Here is a 21,137-nt window from a genome sequence, read left to right on the forward strand (position 1 = left end):
AACCTCAGCTTAAAATCTTGTAGAGCTGTATAGACAGCCTTCTTTTTAAAGCTTTATCCTTTCAATGTGTAAATCAATATACTGAATTGACTTTCTTTACAGTCCAGGAAGACACTCATTGCTGCCTCTTGTGCCTGGTTATGGTTATGCATAGTTAAATTACAAGAGATTTAGGAGAAAAAAAAAACACATAGACTTAATATGACTGGTTGTGGTTTGCACTTATTGTTTGCACTATATAAGACCTAAAAAGGTTTTATTTTTATTTTTTATTCTTATTCTTATTTCTGTTTCTTATAGAATCAATGTGTGAGAAAAAACATTCTGTTAAGTTTGCGTTATATAATTTTGTCACATAAAACTATTTTTCAATTTTGGATGTTTTATTTTAAATTTTATTTTTAAATCTTGTCTCGTCTCGTGAACCCAGTATCGTGTCTCGTCACACCCCTAGTAACATTTTTTAATTTCTGAAATCTGTGGGTTCCCAATCTTGTTCTTGGAGGTCTACCATCCTACAGGTTCCAACCCTGATCTAGCACATCTACATTGCAAATACAGTATGAGCAGTTCTTTGAAGAACATGGGAACTTAAACATTCCTCATAAAGGTGTCAGTGATTGCCAGACCTAAATTCAAGGGATTACTGGCATAGCATCTGTCTGTCTTTAAGCAGTATGTGGATGAACATTGTCCTGTTGAAATAGCAAATTGGTGCATGCATTCATAAAAGGTTTGGCCACTGGTTGCAGGACCTTCTCAATGTTATGTTTTGTTGAGCTTTCAAAGTGTCTGTAATGAAGATCAAAGGTTATCAGGCATCACCCTAAATTGCAGTTCACACCATGATCACCAAGGCCTTCTAGCCATGTGGTAACAAATCGTTCATCCTGGCTCTGCCCACAGTGAGGCTACACACTCATTCATTGGTCATCTCTTACAAGACGAAAGCAGGACTTGCCAATGAAGATGATGAGATTACATTCTGCTTTTGTCTTAGTGTGCAAAGGCTTTCTTCTTTAATGGAGAACTCTTGTGTGAAATGGACTTTGTGTGTATTAAAACGTGATGAAATGTACTTACCTTTGTTGAATAACCCACCTCTGTTCTCCTGCAGCTTTCTGAGATCCAGCATTTTGTGCACTTTGCCCAAACAGGCTTTAGAATGAGTCAGTCGGGGCATATTTTGCACCTGCAGATAAATAAATGTTTACAACGTTATTCAGGCTTAAATTAGCTCCACACTTTATTGGTAGAATACAGAGTCCTGATTGTAGAGTAATTTATCACAACAAGAATGTACGTGAGCCAGACAGACAAGAAAAACCCAGAAGCAGGATTAACTTTCCAGATCGATCTCCCATCATGACATTTAAAGGGAGGCATTTAGAATTTTAAAACTGCACAAGAAGTTTATTAAAAGCCACTGTTTACATTCCATATGTGGGTAAATGTCTGGGTGCCGCCATCTTAAATTTAAGTCACAATAATCCAACCATTGAGCATGAATTGTAAAACTTAAGTAATGTTTATGTAATTTTTTTTTGGTTTTCTTCATTCTAAATATCAACAGTAACCAGATATGTTCAGCAACAGCTGGAATTATTGGATGCATTTCCAAGAAATTAATTTTGCAATCTGCTTAACTATCCTACCTAGTTGTTCATGCTCAACGATTGACTTATTGTAACCTAAATTTAAGATGGTGGCCTCCTGATATTTACCTACGCTATGGGATGTAAACAGAGGCTGTTCTCCGGATTCTATCAATGAAGTGTGGAGTAACTGAGCTTGGATAATGGTGAAAATCAACAGCAATTTATCTGCAGGTGTAAGACATGCCCTGTCTCACTCATTCTAAAAGCCTGTTTGGGCAAAGTGCACAAAATACTGAATGTTAGAAAGCTGTGGGAGAGCGGAGGTGGGCTATTAACAAAGGTAAGTACTTTTTATCACGTTTTAATACTCCTTTAAGTTCTCCTTTAAGGATTTTTTCTTGAAGAATCCTTACAAATTTCTTTAGTTTTAAATTATAGGTCCAGATTTTAGTCCAAATTGTAGTTTCTTAAAAAAAAAAAAAAAAAAAAAATCTATGGGCTCTTTCAAATCCTTAATATGGGTTGCTGTATCTGAACTCTCCAGGACCAGGATTGTGGACAACCTGCTTCATGGGTACTGTAACAGGCAGGAGTGGCAGCACTGAGCTGTAGCTCATTAAGCCGCAGTATGCTTCAGAGTCACCATTGCTATGTGAAGGTTTAAGAGAAGAAGACTGGCAGCATAGAGAGAGAGAAGACTACTGTGTTCCAGGCTTGATTTATTAATATGCTTCAGTAGCTTCCTCGTAACGTCTCCATTTCATGACAGCTGGCATGTCTTGCTTACGGACTTAGCTTAGTCAGAACGTCTTGGTAAACCCAGCTGCAGGAGAGCTTGCATCTATCGCAGTCAGTCTTCAAAAATAAGCACTGATACCTATATTTTGTCTGTGTGATTTCCGTGCAATCAAGTAGATCGTTTAGAATCTTCGGCACTTTTCTTAATGTAGTGTCCGCACTTAAATGTGTGCCATGAGTAATGATGTGTCTAAGGGTTAGGCCCATTTAAAGCAAACACACACGCCCTCTAAGAAAACGAGCTGAAAGGTCTGTCACAGCAGATACAGTGGATAATTTTTCACTCTCCTGATCATTAGTGTAAGAGGTTAACTGTTAATGGACCAGTGCACAACATTACCTTGTTCATGTGTGGGTCAAAATACTGACTATGCTTACTGACCCTTATAATTGTTTGCTCATTTCAGCAAATCAGTTAGAAGAACAAGTAACATCAGTGCAGGATGGATGTTTAAGAGACACTAGAGAACTTGAATTGGGCCTTGTAGTACGATACTTACCTGAAGTGAAACTGCGACCAAATAAACCCTCAAATATTAGTATTTTCCTTGTTAAAAATTACCACTTTTTGGCTATTTGCTTTATTGCAAGCATAAACAATTGCTAATAGTTCATCTCTGTAGCTAGCTAGCATGCTGGCTAACTTTCCTGCAGCATTTAAGCTGGAACAGAAAAACTAATTTATCTAATAAAAGCTTATTAAAAGCTTACACTCCACTGCTATATATCTGTATTGGATGCTCAAAGAGTTGTGCCAATTTTTAGGGGGAGGAATTCACTATTTTAAGGGTAAGGGTTACGCTCGAAAACAAGGGGTAGGGGTAGAAAAAAAAGGAAATGGGATTGGGACTAAGGGAGATTTCACACCTGTGCTTTTCAGTCCAGGTAAATCTGACCCTGATTCGATTTCACATTTAGGGCCCTGTTTTACACCCTGCGCAAGGTGCGTGTGATGCTATCTTACACCCCGTCGACAGTCTTTTTTTTACGGTTTGTGCACGCGCCTTCAAAATGGCGTCGGAGTTTAGGAATAAATCAACACAGATGGGAGTGGTGGTCTGGAAAGGAGATGTGTTCAGGTAAATTTCTGCCATGTTGCTATTTTGGTGGCGAAAAACACAGGTGCACCACTGACTGCAATGAACCTAGACAACAGTCAACAGTTCATTCCTATAGGTGCCCCATGCGCACTGAAGATCGCAAACACAACTTTTAACTCAACAATAAACAGAATAAAGAATAAAATAACATTGCTGTTCCCTTAAATGAGCTGCTGGCACACCTTTACAGCACGAATGCGCAGGTCAGTATCCTCTGCTGAGACGCACAAAGCCCCACGCTTTTAAGATATGAATGTGCCAAAGTCAGAGTGCAACTGTCTCTAAAAGGGAATGGCAAATGACACATGGATTGGTTTATTTCACTTTACGCCCAAAACCCACCCATGATTAAGAAAGAGAATTAGTACATGCCTTTTGCTCATTTTGAGCCATGCAAGGCGGAATCTGGTAGTGTAAACTCTTCACCAACTTGAGTCCAACCAACTCCATCAGCAGCCAATAAAAGATGGATATTACTGATTACTAGATGCATATTACGGAAGTAACCATTTATCTATAACAAAAAACACACGGACACATAAAAAATAACCTTAATAGCCTTTTTTTATTTTATTTTAATTTTTCATTTCATCATATAGCTTTAGCACTATTGCAGTAGCTGGAGTCACCAGTGCTGCACTATTTGAAGCCATCACGTGTTTTTCTGACCTCCAGCTCTTTATGTAATGTGTAGAGACCATGCTGACCATGGGGGTATTCCAAAAAGCAGGTTAAGTGACAAAACCGGGTAAGTAAACTCAGAGTTAACGGAAACTCAGAGTTTTCCGTTTCAGAAACCGAGCTTAGCGAGAACCTGAGTTAGTTACTATAGCAACTTACGCTCTACGCTCGCTGGCAGGTTAGCTTACTCCGAAATCAGGATTACGGCCACTTTTCTCATGCAAACGGATCCAGTTGATATTGAAGCGCAAATTATTCGCAGAGCTCTCCGTCCTGAACGAGTAATTAGACCCAGATTAGACGTGTTTTTTAGTTTCTCCACGAACGTTACCGTTTTTCCTCGCAGTCAATAGCTAAACAATATTTTAAAGCCACACATTTAAAATATCCCACATCGTGGATCAGCCTTTTAAAGTATGCCTAACTTTTGTTGTCCAGTTTTGTGGTGTTCCTGGGCATAAGCCTTTAATGAACATTAAAGAGGAATTCCACAGAATTGCAGGGTTGTCTTTATAACAAAGATTACAAAATTATCAGAAAAATGGGAAGTGGAAGATAAGTAGCTCTGCAAAATTATATTTATAAAATAAATAAATAAATAATAAATAAATAATTATATTATTAAAATAATATTTTAGGATTTCCAAGAGTCATTGGATGCATGGATGGAACCCACATTCCAATTAAAGCACCTGCCTTAAATGAAGGGGATTATGTAAACACAAAATCCTTCCACAGCATTAATATACAAGTACTGATCATAAATTTACTACTTTAAAAAAAAATAAAGGCCAAATATTTAACACATTACACAAACTTATTTTCTCCTCCATTAATGATTCCTTGAGTGATGGGCCTCCCACTGTTCTGTGAAAGTGCCAGCTCCTCTGCCTGGGTAAAAGGTGGCGGTGGTGGCACCCCTCCTGATTTTCTTACCTCAGCCTTTTTCCTATTAGCTACAAAACCATAATCAACTGTAGGGCAAACTAAGCTTGATAAAAGTAACAATATTAGGTTGTTGTGTACAAGTCATACCACTGTGGACTATGTTTTTTATATTTCATTTTCACTTGCTGCCATGTGCGTTTAATCCCACTTGGATTACACCTAAATTAATTTAAAAAAGAAGGAAAGTGTACAAATTAAGACAAATAAAAATGTTTAAATAATAATAACAACTAAACAATTACATTAAACAACAATTAAAATATTTTCCATGTTTTTTGACTAAGTGCATTGTTTTTAATTTTTATGTTAACTCACTCATTGACTTTGTCAGCTATTTTTGCCCGAACTGACTCCCTTTGCATGGTGAGCGGAGTACCTACAAGTCTTTCCTACATCCTGTTGTCATCACATACTTGGGCTGCACCTTCCTGATGCATTGGTTTGTAGAATGTTTTTAGTTCTGTGAGTTGCCTTTTCGTGTGTATTAGCAATTTCTGCCTCCCTAAAAAATGTATTCCCCTCGGATTCCTTTTACTTCACATTATAAATAAATAAGACCATATCCTGCCACAACTTTCTATAAGTCTGTAAACGAATATGAACAAAGTTGATCCAGAATACCACCTCTTCACATCTGCTATTAAGTTTAGGACCAAACTAAAACATCTTAAGGGCCAAATTAGAGGTGAGTCCTATTATATTGTACACAATAATATTGGCATCATTTTACCAACAATAAAAACAAAAACATCATTTTTGTCGTTTTTTTTTTTTTTTTTTTTTTTTTTTCCCTCCCCTATTTACATTCTACACAGTCAGTGCACAAAGGATAGCATTGGAAGAAATGATGGCAGTTCAGTGTATGTTTTGCCATTTCTTAGTTGCCTTTGTGAGTTTTTTCTCTTCATTTTCTGTGTGGAGGTCAGCACTGTCATGGCAACCGAAGAACAAAAGCACCTTGACATCTCTGTGATAGTCCCTGCTGTGAACAGTCTGTAGATTTTGCACACTTTTGATTTGGTCATTGCCTCCACCTCTACCATCTGCCTTTTTTTTTTTCTTTCTCAGACATCCCCCCCCCCCCCCCATACATCCAACCCCCTCTCTTCTCCCCTGCCCATATCTTTATAGAACATTATCAGTGTCTATAGAACAGATCTTCAGTGCCTTTGTGAGATTCTACATCTCTGCTGTCTTACATAGATATTTCTGTAGGGTTTTACTGACGTATGAATTCATGTTCTTTTTTCCTCTATCCTGTGTCCTGTATCTAAAGGTGAAACGTTTTGACAGAGTATTGAAATGCTGAAAAAGGGCTTTGCAACCAAGGACAGGCCCTTTATGCTCTTCTGAGTCATTTGTGAAAACTGCTTTCAGTGGAATCAATCAAAGTAGATTTCTACAGCCAGTTGTGCCAGCTAAACATACGGTATCTTCTGTGGTATCATAGTGGAAAGCGTAACATCAGTCCTAAACCATTAGTTTAATGTAGTCAGTTGTTTAAAACAAGTGTTGTGCAGTTTTTAACCCTCTGCTGTCAATCAGGACTTTCCCCAGGAATATTATATTAAGCATTTTACACCTTTTGGTGGTTTGTTTTGTTTATCTGTACTGGTACTTTATTAACAGATGATGTCAAGAAACATTAACATAAACATTTTTTCTTTCTGGACCTGTGCTACCCACCTTTGTGTAAATAACTGTTTACATAGGATCTCCCGTGGATTTGGCATTTTACAGAGACTCTATGTCTAGATTAGTGCATTACATTAAACAGTGCATTACACATGTTGTGAAGTAACATATGATATTGCAAAGACTGTTATTAGTGTAAAAATGTTATTTGTGTGGTTCATCATACTCAGCCTTGCAGTGCTGTTAGCCAATCAGAGGTGATACATTTGCATGTATTAATATTCATGTGCAAGATATCCTATCGTTCCCCGCCATCCCCTTCACTGGACTAAAGCAGTGTTATACCGGATCACCAGAGAACTTTTTTTTTCACCAAAAACAGCTCCTATGACAATCATTCATTGTACAGACCACAACTAGACCTTTTTAAAATGAATAAAACGATGAAATGACCCATTAAAGGTTACTAAATAGATTTTAGTCTGATTAGTTGAAATTAAGAGAATTCGTTTTGGACAGGTAAAACCATTATGAATGAGGATCTGATTATTACATCATCTGGTAAACATGGTGAAGGCAGTGTTGTGGTATGGCATGGGCATGTTTAGCAACCAGTAGAACTGGGAACTGGTGTTTTATTAATGATGTAATGGCTAGTAGCACAATAAATTCTGAATTTCCATGTTTTCAGTGTTACAGAAAGTGTTTCTGCTCAAGATGCTGTACAAGTGTAATTGCCCAAACATGTTTTGTAACTTTCTCTTCTTTTTCTCTCCTTCTTTTTCTCTCTCTCCCTTATTCGACCATCTCTTTCCTTTTTTCAACTGTTTCTTTCTTTCTTTCTATTTAATTTTCTTTCTTCTTTCTTTCTTTCTGTTTAATTTTCTTTCTTTCTTTCTTTCTGTTTAATTTTTTTTTCTTTCCTTAATTTTGACACTCTCTCTCTCTCTCTCTCTCTCTCTCTCTCTCTCTCTCTCTCTCTCTCTCTCTCTCTCTCTCTCTCTCTCTCTCTCTCTCTCTCACTCAGGCAGAGAGCTGTAGGAAGGCCCTGACATCCCAAGACACCAAAAATGCCTGTTGCATCAGCCAGCTCTGACTCAGGTAAGCCGCCTCCATCCTTTTTCTGTTTTCTTCTCTCTCTTCTTCTTATTTACTCTTTGTTTCATTGTTTTTTCTCTTACTGGAGCTAGTTAATCTCTCATAGAAATTGCAACTGTCATGCAAAACAGATTGTTTTAAATTCATTGTGGTTATAATATCAAAACCATGAATACTCTAATGTGTGGTGATTCATTTTGCCTGCTGATTATTTTGCTTGACATGACAAAAGACAATGAGACTCAACAGCTTGTTCAGTTTTGTTTTGGCCTGGTTTGCTTTTTGAACAAATTTCAATGTAGGACATCCAATCAGAACATACAGCTTTGTAAAAAATAGACCACTTAAAAATTATGAGTTTCTTTGATTTTACCAAATTAAAAAACTATAAAAAAATATATATATTCAAGAGGAAGATAAATGGTCACAAGCCATCAAACCAAGCTGAACTGCTTGAATTTTTGCACCAGGAGTGGCATAAAGTTATTCAAAAGTAGTGTATAAGACTTTTGGAGGAGAACATGCCAAGATGCTGGAAAACTGTGATTACTGTGAAATTTTATGCATATCTTAAACTCTGCATATCTTTTATTTTCTGCAAATAAATGCTCTAAATGACAACATTTGTATTTGAAATTTGGGAGAAATGTTGTCTGTGATTTTTAGAATACAACAACTATGTTCATTTTACTCAAACATATACCTATAAATAGCAAAAACGGAGAAACTGATCCAGAAACTGAAGTGGTCTCTTAATTTTTTTCCAGAGCTGTATTCACATTATTAATGTATCGTTATTACAGTATTAGAAATAAAGGCCAAGTCCCTAAGAAAAGCTGATTGATTTTTAAAGAGTGAGGTCCGAACCCTATGCTTGTTATGAATTAGTATTATTAAATAAAATAAAATGCAAAATCAGTGTAAATCAGCCTTTTATGGTGCACTTAAGGCTCAGATGTTCTGCCAGATGAGAGCTTAGCAGCAGAATTCTGTTCCACTTTGAATCCCAGCCATTCCAGGTGCCATCCGCAGGCACAGACTGCATCTGCATTCTGGAATTGCGAGCATATGCCAGCGTTCATGCATATATATGCAGCCTTTTCATCTTCTGAGTCCACGGGCCACGGTGTCGTCAGAGGCTTGGAGGAGAACGCACGGCGCCACATGACCATATGGACGACCAGTTTGTTAGGGACTCGCTTAGTGAAAAGAGGGAGACGCCTGCTGTGATCCTCTCAACACAACACGAATCCCAGAAGCCTGTGCACTCTGAGAGCTTGTTATGGTACCATGAATCTATTAAGATCTGAAATATGTCCTTATGGAGTCCACTTTTGGTTCTTCTGGCCATTTTTGTACATTAGTTCTGAACTATGTGTTTAGATATTCCAGTATTCAGTGGGTGGGATTATCACTCACTGACCACTTCTGTTTACTGGCCACTTTATTAGAAAAATCTACTGAATGCCTCCAGTCTCTAAAAGTGTGCTTGTGCTTCCACTCTCTGGCCCATAGACTGTGTATTGCTGGACAGAGCATTGTCTCTCAAAAGTGAAGCCACTACAGATCGGGCGCCCCCTGCTGTTCGTTTGCAGAAAGCTGTGTAACCCCACCCATCCCCATAGGTTTCAATGGCAAAACGGACAACTTTCAAACACGTTTTTTTTCCAATATACTGTAATTCTACCTTCATTATTTAAATGCAACAGCTAGTGTATAAACTCTGCTTATATTGTCAAATTTTATGTGACGGAATTATTTTAAAAAAACGTTATTCAGCTCTATTCAAAAAAAGGTGTGGTTATTGTAAAAGGGCTGGTAAAATGGGTGGAACCAATAACAGACCGTCAGCTCTGCTCTGCTCGGCTCCACAGCCTGTGACCTCGAGGCAGCCCTCAGGGGTGGGTTTATTTAAATGAGTAGGCTGTCTCTCCACAGTCTTCCTCCCTCCTCTGGTCTCTACTGCGCAGACTCGGGCTTCAAGATCGGCAACATGGCGGAAGATTTTGGCTTTATTTTCATTGAATGAATGGGAACTGCGACACGGCTTTTTTTACAGTCTCTGCTTTGGCCACAGTATTGGAAACACATACTTTGTACTCAGGAGCAGGAGCAGCAAACGTTCTCCCACCCCACAAGCTGGCAGGGAGAGCCAAAAAACAGCAGTTTTACGTTCATTTTTTACATTCTACTCAGATTAATTATCTTGATGATTTATCACACTTGGTATCAGTTTACAATGTTTCATACCTCTGAAAGATAGGAGCTGTAACTACAGGGCTAGAATATTAATGTTAGCTGAGCTAACTTAGCTTTAGCATTTATTTGTTACCAAGAGACTGCCTGATTTTGTTTGTGTGAAAAAAAAATCCAATTAAACTAGCTAGCTACATGTGGCTTATACATGTACAGCTCTGGAAAAAATAAGAGACCACTTAAAAATGATTTTCTTTGAATATAATAGTTTCTGGAATATAATCAAGAGGAAGATGGATGATCACAAGCCATCAAACCAAGCTGAACTGCTTGACTTTTTGCACAAGGAGTGGCATAAAATTATCCAAAAGCAGTGTGTAAGACTGGTGGAGGAGAACATGCCAAGAAGCATGAAAATTGTGATTAAAAACAAGGATTAATCCACCAAATATTGATTTCTGAACTCTTAAAACTCCTGACTTTTTGCATTATTTGAGGTCTAAAAGCTCTGCATCTTTTTTGTTATTTCAGCCATTTCTCGTTTTCTGCAAATAAATTGCTTTAAACGACAATATTTTTATTTGGAATAAATGTTGTCTGTAGTTTATAGAATATACACTACGCTGTAGAAACTGAAGTGTCTCCTAATGTTTTCCAGAGCTGTATGATTAGAATGACTGTTCTAAGTTAAATTTATGAAGAAAGTAGCACTGCTGAGTATGGTAGCTAGCTAGCTCAATAAATGTGTGACGAACAGCACATCTAAAGTAAATTAGTACTTAGAATTCCACAACTAATTGAAATTTATGATGAGGTAAATAAGTTGCTTTGTTGGTATGTCTGCTGGGATATTAAAATATGAAGTGTTACAAATGTTTAAATATAAATAATTTGATACATAAAATACATTTAGGCCAGGTAAAAAAAATGTCAGATATAATTAAATCCTGGTAGTTATGAAAAACGGCTATTTATGTGCATTCCTACTGCTTACTCACTGTAGTTCCACTATACTGTATATCAGCACAATTACAGTCTGTAGTCCATCTGTTTCTGCACAATGTCTCAACGTTCTACTCTATTCATCACTGGTCAGTTCAGATGGTTGGATTACTGTTGTTCAGATATAAGTCATGTGTTTGAGTTCTCAAAACAGCAGTAATACTGACATGGTGGTGTGTTTGTGTGTGGCACTGATATTAGTTTTGGCACAGTGGTCTTGCTGGGTTTTTACACACATCAAGGTCACTGCTGGGATGAGACTGGGCCCACCAGCCAAACATGTTCGGTCAAGAACTGCCTAAGAGGATGAGGATGGCTACACCATGTGCATCAGTAGATGGGCTTTAGTCAATAATATTAGGTTTCTGAAGGGTTTATTATAAAGGGTTTTTGTGCAAAGGGTTCTGAGCCATACCATAGAACAACTACTGTCAGTTCTTATTTATAAATAAATATATTCTGTTCTGTTTCTCCATAAATATGACCTAAAACATCATCAGATTTTCAGACGTCATGAAAGTAGATAAGCTTAACAACTGAGACGAAAAATATTATACTTAGTCATTTATTTATTGAGGAAAAAGATCCAATATTACATATTTGTGAGTAGCAAAAGTATGTGAACCTTTGTTTCAGTATCTGATATGACCCCTTTACAGCAATAACTACAGATAAATGTTTCCGGTAACTGTTGATAAGTCCTACGCACTGGCTTGGAGGAATTTTAGCCCATTTCTCTGTACAGAACATCTCAACTCTGCGATGTTTGTGGGTTTTCTCACAATAACTGCTAATTTCAGGTCTTTCCACAACATTTACATTGGAGAAAGGTCAGGACTTTGACTTGGCCATTCCAAAATATTAACTTCATTCTTCTTGAATAATTGTTTGGTAGAACAACTTTCATGCTTAAGTCGTTGTCTTGCTGCATGACCCACCTTCTCTTGAGATTTAATTCATGGACCGATATTCTGACATTTTCCTTCACTAGAATTCTCAGACATAATTCTGAATTCATTGTTCCATCAATGAAAGCAAGCGTTCCTGGCCCAGATGGAGCAAAATAGGCCAAAATCATGCTAAAACCACCACCATGTTTAACAGATGGGATAAGGTTCTTATGCTGAATTACAGTGTTTGCCTTTCTAAAAACATTAAGCTTTTTATTTAAACCAAAAAGTTATGTTTTGGTCTTATCTGTCCACAAAAATACATGATCTTTAACAAACTGCAGTCAAGCAGCAATGTTGTTTTGTGAGAGCAGTGTCTTTATCTTTGCATCCCTTTCATGCAAACCATTGTTGTCCAGTGTTCTTCTGATTGTGGCCTTCAGTTCTGAGAGAGGCCTTCAGTTGCCTAGAAGTTACTGCGGAGTCCTTTGTGACCCTGTTCTTTTAATAAAACAGGCTCAGCCCATTCACAACTGATTGTCATCCCACTGATGTCATCCCACATCTGACTTTCGCCTTCAAACTAACTGCTAATCCCAGAGGTTGACAATCTTTTCCCCCTCAAAAATATGTAATATTGGATAATTTCCAGTATAATATTTTAGTCTCATTTGTTTAACTTTGTCTTCATCTACTTTTAGGACTACTACTTCACGAAAATCTGATTATGTTTTAGGTCATATTTATGCTGAAATATAGACAGTTCTAAAGGGTCCGCAATCTTTAGGCACCATTGTATATTGAAGGCAATTGCAGGGCTCTTTAACTTCCTTGGGACCTCTTCCAAGACATATAGCTAATTGTATATTGGGTATTAATGTAATAAATGAATATTTACATATGTAAAAAAATTACTTGGAAGTTAGTCTCCCCTGATGCTGTGAAGCTTGCTGGTATACTTGATCAGACTTGTCTCCGAGACCCCCATAAGACTGGAACACAAGTGATGTTAAACCCATCTTAGATACAGTCATGGCTGAAAGTTTTGGCACCCCTGACATTTATCCAGAAAGTGAAGTAATTCTCCCAGAAAATTATTGCAATTACACATGTTTTGTTCTATATATGTTTATTTCCTTTGTGTGTATTAAATGCCAACACTTTTAGCCATGACTGTAAGCCACAGAAAATACCGCTCTGCTTGAATGCAGCACAGCAAGCTGAATGATGGAACATTTAACTCGTAATTTATATTCACTCAGAAAGAGTGAGTGAGAGCGAGCAGGAGTTAATTTGCTTTATCTTGTCAGTTTCAAGTGGGGTCAGATGCCTTATACGGCAGGAAAAACATTTATGAAAAGTGAAGTGAGCGAAAAGGGGAAAGGGACTAAAAACACAGTTTATTAGAGGTAAATGAAGGATAGAGTGGTGAATACCTGGTTATTACCTCTTCACAAACTGTCTGTTTTTGAACTAAAAGATACAAGCTGTACAGGTCAAGAATAGAAATGTTTGCTGAGGTAACTTAGCCTTAGACAACAGTTTGGCGCAACATATTATAGGGCGCAGTATCAATAAATGTCTATTTTCATACATTTGATTATAAGGCACATTTTTGCAACACTAGTAAGAACAGGGGTGTTGCATGTTTTTCTTCTAATTCAGCAGGTTTTGCTGCTTTGTGGCAAGATATGTAAAGCTAAGTAAACAAAACTGTAAATCTTTAAAAAAAATTCAGAAGAGTCAGACAAATCAAATGAGCCATGGATGTCAATCTATATAGATTTCTCTCCTGAAAACTGTTCATTTGTTGAATAAAGCACTTCCATTTATTTAGAGTAAGCTTAGATTTTCAGATTTCCGCTAAAGCTGGAGCATTAGCATTAGCGGCTAACAGCTAGCGGTATTGCTGCTTCAGCAGTGCTAGCTGTGGTTAGCAGCAGGCTACAGGCTGATTATACTCACCTCTGGACGGCCAAAGAGCTAGCGTGTAGCACAGTTAGTGGCTACTGCTAATACTGCTCCAGTCTCGAGTCTCAGTGCTGGAGAAACTTCACTGAAACTCCTGTATAATGCTGTACTTCAGCAGAGTGGCTTTACTGCTTCTTACAACCTGACTGGTAAAATTTATATATAAAGTGCACTGGATTAAAAGGTGCACTGGCGATTTTTGGGAAAATTTTAGGATTTTAAGTGTGCCTTATAATGCGAAAAATACAGTATGTATAAACTACCCCCTTGTAATTTTTTAACATTTAAATGTTTTACCCAGGCTGTTATATCTCTTCCAAGCTACCGTGGTAAAAATCCCAGTGAGTCAGTAGATTGAGTAAGACAGGCAAATATATAACAATTTGTTAGAATGTTGCAATGCAGGTTTACAACAAAGGAGGATTAGAGAAATTTACCTGAACACACCTCACTTCCAGAGCACCACGACCTTGCAATTTTAGGGTGCAGGTGCGAGATGTAGAAAATAGACATGTTCTTAGCATGTAAGATAGCAATGAGAATTGCAGTGCACCTTGCACAGAGTGTAAGATAGGGCTTAATGTCTTTGAATGATAATTGGACTAATATTTTTTAACATGTTATTTTAACAAATATTAAGATCTAAGTAAAAAAAAAAAAACTTAATTTAATACTACATCTCATGTTTGATACTACAACTTCACTTTATTAGAAACACAACTTTACCTGCATGATCTTTTTACTCAGAGGATGAATGACACAATTTAGCCCTGAGCAGTGTTAAACGAAAATATGTGCTTGTATATAGGTTCAAAAAAAGAGATTTTAGATTTTTTTTATTTTCTGTCTTTAATGTCTCAGCTTTACACCGGCAGGTCAGATGCCTTTGGGTAAGCTGCATCGTCTTGGGTTTGGCTCTGGGATCGAGCGTTCTTTCAAAGACTTGGATCTTTCTAGCGGGCTTCAAATGTCAGAACAAAGATTTTGGCAACAAAGGAACAGTAGCAAACAGGGAGCTGTTCTACCGAAGGGAGAGCGAGCGATTGCCATTTGGCAAGTCGCTGTGGACTTTTCTTTCTCGGGTCTGTGAAGAGAGCAAGGGAGGAGTGTGATGATAATAACGAGACCTTGCACATCTTCGTTGCCTTGGATTAAGATCACGTTTTCTCTCCCTCTTTTTTTTTTCTTCTTTTTTTTTCCTCTAAAAGGAATCAAGGCCTGTGAACTGTTCCCCTCCTTTTGCTTTGTGCTCTCAGGGGAGTCGTTACACTACAAGTCTCTCTCTCTCTCTCTTTCTCTCTCTTTCTCTCTCTCTGTCTTTCTGTCTGGCTCTCAGCTGTGCCAGGATCCTTCTGGGATGATGTCGGGCATTGAGAAAGAGATGGATCAGGATGAAAGAACTGGACGAGCAAAAGAAATGGAGAGCTATAGCGAGAGAGATAAGGGTGTGGTTAGGTTGTAATTTGAGAACTGATGTTGTTTGACTGAAAGAACTGAGGAGATGTGAAAAAAAAGAAAAGACTCCAGAGTTTTGTCCACTCTTGGACCATCATATAAAGTGTCCACTCCTGTTTGGTGTCCACTGTCATGCAGCGTTTACCAATAAATAGTCTCTTGAGGAGGTTGAGCGAGTGAGGGAGAATGGAGAGGCTGGGAGGGGAGGGGCTGTCTGCCAGCTAGAGCTGACGTCAAGGAGGTGGAAAAAGGGAGGAACGGAACTGAAGGAGCGGGACGAGAGAGCGAGCGAGCAAGAGGCAGAGTGAGAGACGGAGGGGAGCGGAGCTGGAGCATGGCTGGGAGTCTCTTTAACAGGCTGTCTCTGGAGGAGGCTGGGTCACTCAACTCTCTGGAGAGTCCAGGAGGTGAGAAAGAGAGCGAGCGAGAGGGAGGGAGAGAGTGAAAGTGTGAGAAAGGGAGAGTGACAGAGTGGAGGTGGGGCGTTTATGTTTCTTGACAACGGTTGTGATTCATGGTAGAGCTTGGTTGTGGGAACATTAACCTCATTATTAACCAATTCTTTTTTTTATCACAAAAATATTAACAAGTCCTTAAATGAAACTAGTTTTGAGGTACTCAATATGCACAAATTGGATATATTGGCTATATTACAGTTTTATGCATTTGGTGATTCTAATGTTTTGCAGTAAATTTAACCTTTGCAATCAATTTGTCATTAGTAGTTTGAACCCACATTGAGAGAGACCCTTTTTCTTACATTTTCCTTGACTTTTTTTTATTTGCAAGCTGTATAAATCCAAGATATTTCATATTGTTTTCTGGTGAACCTCATTTAGTTTGTTACTATACATACAGCTCTAGAAAAAATAAGAGACAACTTAAAGCTTCTTTGATTTTAACAAATTGAAAACCTCTGGAATATAATTAAGAGGAAGATGGATGATCACAAGCCATCAAACCAGGCTAAACTGCTTGATTTTTTGCACCAGGAGTGGCATAAAGTTATCCAAAAGCAGTGTGTAAGACTGGTGGAGGAGAGCATGCCAAAATGTATAAAAACTTTGATTAAGAACCAGTGTTATTCCACCAAATATTGATTTCTCTTAAAATTCTTTATAATATGAACTTGTTTTCTTTGCATTATTTAAGGTCTGAAAGCTCTGAATCTTGTTTATTTCAGCCAGCTCTCATTTTCTGCAAAGAAATTCTCTAAATGACAATATTTTTTATTTGGCAGAAATCTTGTCTGTAGTTTACTGACCCAGAAACTGAAGTGGTCTTTTAATTTTATCCAGAGCTTTATATTTCTGCATTTTATTTCTGCAGCACATTGCAAAAAATATAAGTAGGTACACGTAAAGGAACAAGCTGAACACCTGTGATATCCAATCCCTCATGCAGCACTGTATCAACAACTGCTATAACTGACAGAACCACATGAGCAGGTAATTATATTGACAAAAACAAAGGAGTTTATATTAACCATACCCAAAACCGATATCAACTTCTCTTGGTTCAAAGGCATTTGGGGATGGACCATCACACAGTGGAAATGCATATTGTGGGCATACATACATTTTAATAAGAAATAGAAACCACTATGTTCTGGACCAAAGACTGATGTACATCCGATGTTTTCCATGTCTATGCATTTTTCAGCAAGATAATACAAAACAACATTCTTCACACATCTCAAAAGCATGGCTGTGAAAGAAGAGTGTAAGGGTCAAGGGTGAACCTATACTGTTTCACACCTTGCACATGTGTTTGCAGTAAGAATGAGACAGTATGACACTGGAAACATTCCATCTCTTGTTGTCCTTGGTTTGAAGATGTCTTTTAAATGTTTACAGGCCTTGAATGTAGGAATGGATGTGTAATAAGTGAGTTGCAGTAAAATGCATTGGGTTCATATAGTCAACAATCAAATAAGTCAAAGTAAATGTAAACAAGAAAGTTTTTTTTGTTTGTTTCGTCATACTTATGCTTGGGTGATTGGTCACATAGATTTAAATAAAGTTAAAACAGTAAAAAACAGTATGCAACCTCAATAAAAACTAATCATACTGATTTCATTATCATAGTGCACTATTATAATATAAAAAAGAATGTGAACAACAAGTGGTGAGCTCAGTTCCCAGGTAGCATCAGTCTACAATTCACTTGTTGGTGCCTTCTAACATAATTGATGTCTCTCTATTGATGGGTAAGGTGTTCCTCTAACCTCTGCAATGCTAGCCAAACAACAATTAACAGTTTTCTGTTTTATCTAAGCACATTCATTTGTTCAAATGTCTTTGAGTTTAGGGCAGTTTGTACATGTGGTTTGGTGCTGCTTTATGGGCCGTGGTGGAACCACATGCTTAGCCTTCACCTTTCCAGCTGACTACACAATAGATCAAGCAACAGTTAAGCTGAGAACAAATTAACCCTACCCTACCCTTGCCCGGAAACAAGCAATGGATTTTGACTGCATTTAGCATTTAATGAAGGGTCTTAAAAATATTTGATGCTGTGGGAGAAACAGTCTCTGCTGTTATTCTAAGCTTTCTTTTTCATTTTCCCAAAAATCGTCAGAGCACCTTCTAATCCAGTGTGTCTTATGTATGAATTTTACCAGTCAGGTTGTAAGGAGCAGTAAAGCCACTTTGCTGAAGTTCAGCTTTAAACAGGAGTTTTAGTTTAGTTCTCCAGCAGTATTAGCATTACCTGCTAAGCGCTGCTAACCCTGGTTAGCACTGCTGGAGCTGCATTAGCATTACTCACTAACCGTGCTATACATCTAAGCTCACTGTAAATAAACTCACCCAATCGCTTTACTCACCCAAATCTGTGTAGGTGAATATCCAGCGCTGGTCTGACTTGTCTGACTCATCTGAAAAAGTTTTTTTTTTTTTTTTTTTAAGAATTGCCGCTTTGTTTACTTAACTTAGCTTAGCTTAGCTTTACAGGTCTACCGAAATAAGTGCCGCTTAAAATGTGCCTTATAATCCGGTGCGCCTTGTGTATGAAACTAAACCATAAAATAGATGTTTATTGATAGTGTGCCTTATAATCCGGTGCACTATATAGTGTGAAAATACGATACTTAAATCTGCTGAGCTGTTGTGTATATCTTTGTCAGCAATAGTGCAATTTAATGTAGCTGAGCACTACACAAATATACACAGTATTTTTGCATTTATAAGATAAAATAAATTTGAAATATATTGATTTTAGGACAAATGCTGGTTAAATTCTGCATATCAAGTGTCCGTGTTTCATGCCAAATTTTTATTATTAGTGTTTATTTTTGTTTGTGTATCTTTTATAGGGAAGGATGATAGAAAGACTTCTTTACCTGTTTTATAAAAATTCAAAGGCAAAACGTCTTACACATACGGACCTACCCTCTTGAAAGCTCTTCAAATGGTTCTTTGAAGCCATACTCGATGCATCATTATGCAAACCATGCTCCTGTGGATGACTGTGAATGCGGACGCCAATATCAATATGTGTTTTCACACTGGCTTTATACTTTATAAAGCAGATATCACAGATAGGAGTGTGGTTCTGTCAGTGGATCTTTTTCCTTTTTGATTTACTCTTAAAAAAAGAAAAGGTGTTTTATTGGTGCTTAAAGTGATATCATAGAATCATATAAAGATTCTATTAAAAATCGAAAAAAAATTTATGATAGGCATGTGTAAGTGTGGATAACCTTTCAATTTGTGGAGACTGGGTATATCCTGATCTGATCTAATGACTTGAGAGCACGGCAAATCCAGATTATTACAGACATTCTTCTTTACATTCTTTTCGCGTTTTTGTAGCAACCAAAAATATTCGATTGGGAAAAAAAAAAACTTTTGTTGTTTGGAAGAATAAGTTAAAGACTGAATAACTTATAAAATAATGACTAATGTATCTGAAACTTTGTTGTAAGTGGAAAGAGCTAGCAGGCAGACAGAAAACAGCCAAAAAACAGCAGCTTTAAGTTAAAGTTTACGTCTTACTTACATAAATCAAATTAAATAAAGCATTCAGAATCAGTAATTATGCTTAGTTTGAGTTATTTTATGTTGCTAAAACGAGCTAGCTAAGATGACTTGTTTGTTAGCATTTGTTTGTCCGTCTGTCTGCCATTCTCTGTGTGAACTTCTCTCATTTGACTTAAGTAGCACTGCTGAGGTAATTTATGACTATAGTTGCACTGCTTAAGTAAATTTATGATTCCAATAACACTACTGGGGTAGATTTATGATCATAATTGCACTGCTGGAGTAGCCAAAAATGTGATGACTAATAGCACTGCTTAAAAATATGTTCTTGATTAGAGTTGCATTGCTCAATGAGCTCAGTGTATTGTACTTTGTTTGTTTGCCTGCTGGGATAAAAAGATGTTTATGAATATATTTAATTGTAGATTTGTATGGTGTTGTTTTTTTTATTATTATTTTTTTTTTAAGTAAAACATTTAGACTGTAAAATTTAGTAGAGCTCTAAAATTTGTTTATTTTAATGTATCGCTTATTTAAAGCACTTATGTTTTGTTAAGTGCATAAAAATGAAAAATAATAGATAAAATCACACTTCACACTGTCTTAGAGTGAGTGTAATAAAGTACAAGCAGTGTGAACACACGTATTGACATTGGCCTGACCACAGCATGCATATTGACGCATCGACTATATGCCACCGGCTACATAAAGGAAGGTACATGGTGTGAATATTTAATGAAGCTGTTGAATAATGTATGAGTGTTTACTCTACCATAAGTCTGGGAGCACCTGTGTAGGCTGTGCGCTTATGAGTGTATGAGTGACAGGCTGGCGTTGTCGACACAGTGAATCAAAGCATATGCATGAGTGGCTGACTAATCGCCGTTATTAACATTGTTTGTGGTTCAGTGTGAAAAGACACGAGGCACAACTTATTCAGGCTGAAGGAACAGAAGAGATACTAGACCTTGTGAGCCTTTTCTGTTTAGCCTTATTTGTTCAGTTAATCAAGATGGGATTTAAACGTAGAACCTCATGGTTACGCCACATGTTGTTCTTTGTTTTCAGCAGCCCTTCAAATATCACTTTGAAATAGACCTGCACGATATATCGTTTAAGCATAGTCATCGCGATGTGTGCATGCCCGATAGTTACATCGCAGGACGTGCAATGTCACTTAAGGCAATTAAATCAAACATGTCATGTTGCAATGTTTTGATTCTTGACACAAGAAATAGATACACAGCATTGTCTCTGTGTCTGTGTGAGTGACTGACTGCTGCTGCCTGAGAAGCACAAGGGGGAGGGGGACCGTGAGGGGGACAGGAGTAAACACGAGGAAACCGCATGGCCACATGGTTGGGCGCACAGATATTTCCAGTTACAGCTGAATTCACACTTTTAATTCCAGAAAAAGGCTCTTATTTATCTTTTAAAAAGTCATTTAAATGCCTGATAAAAGGGCAGGTTACTGTTGTTTTGCTCTTTTCCTCTGGTTTTGAGTGATCGGCTGACTCTAAAGTGCTGACTCAGCTCTCGGACGGTCCAGATCTCTGATGCGAAATGTCGGGGGTCCTGCATTGTTTAATATAGCAATATATATCATCGAAAAAAAAACATTGCAATGTCAATATTTTTCCAATATTGGGCAGCCCTAGTAGCATTTTTTTTTGCAAGAATATTGCTTTAAAGCTGCAATATATGTAGCATTTTTACTTTAAAATCATACTGACTGCAATAGGGAGAATGACACTGCTGCTGTTGCTGTTTTGGACTCAGCAA

At 37.5% G+C, this 21,137-nt stretch overlaps 1 protein-coding gene across 6 annotated transcripts in view; it reads left to right on the forward strand.

Annotated features, from left to right (window-relative positions):
• Positions 1-21,137, forward strand: part of mpp2b (MAGUK p55 scaffold protein 2b) — an 86,491-nt gene that overhangs the window by 16,716 nt on the left and 48,638 nt on the right. For 2 of the 6 annotated variants that reach the window (XM_022669173.2, XM_007255146.4), the window contains one exon: positions 7,788-7,861. The exons of 1 other annotated variant lie outside the window; for it this stretch is intronic. In XM_022669173.2, coding sequence (XP_022524894.1) covers positions 7,831-7,861 — 31 coding nt within the window. In that variant the 5' untranslated portion in view covers positions 7,788-7,830. Of the gene's footprint in view, positions 1-7,787; positions 7,862-15,645; positions 15,780-21,137 lie in introns of those variants that run through there. 3 more of the 6 variants (XM_007255145.4, XM_015607337.3, XM_022669174.2) reach the window with 2 other exon arrangements.

Source organism: Astyanax mexicanus, chromosome 15 (genome assembly GCF_023375975.1).
Source record: "Astyanax mexicanus isolate ESR-SI-001 chromosome 15, AstMex3_surface, whole genome shotgun sequence".
In the NCBI taxonomy this organism is placed as follows: Eukaryota; Metazoa; Chordata; class Actinopteri; order Characiformes; family Acestrorhamphidae; genus Astyanax; species Astyanax mexicanus.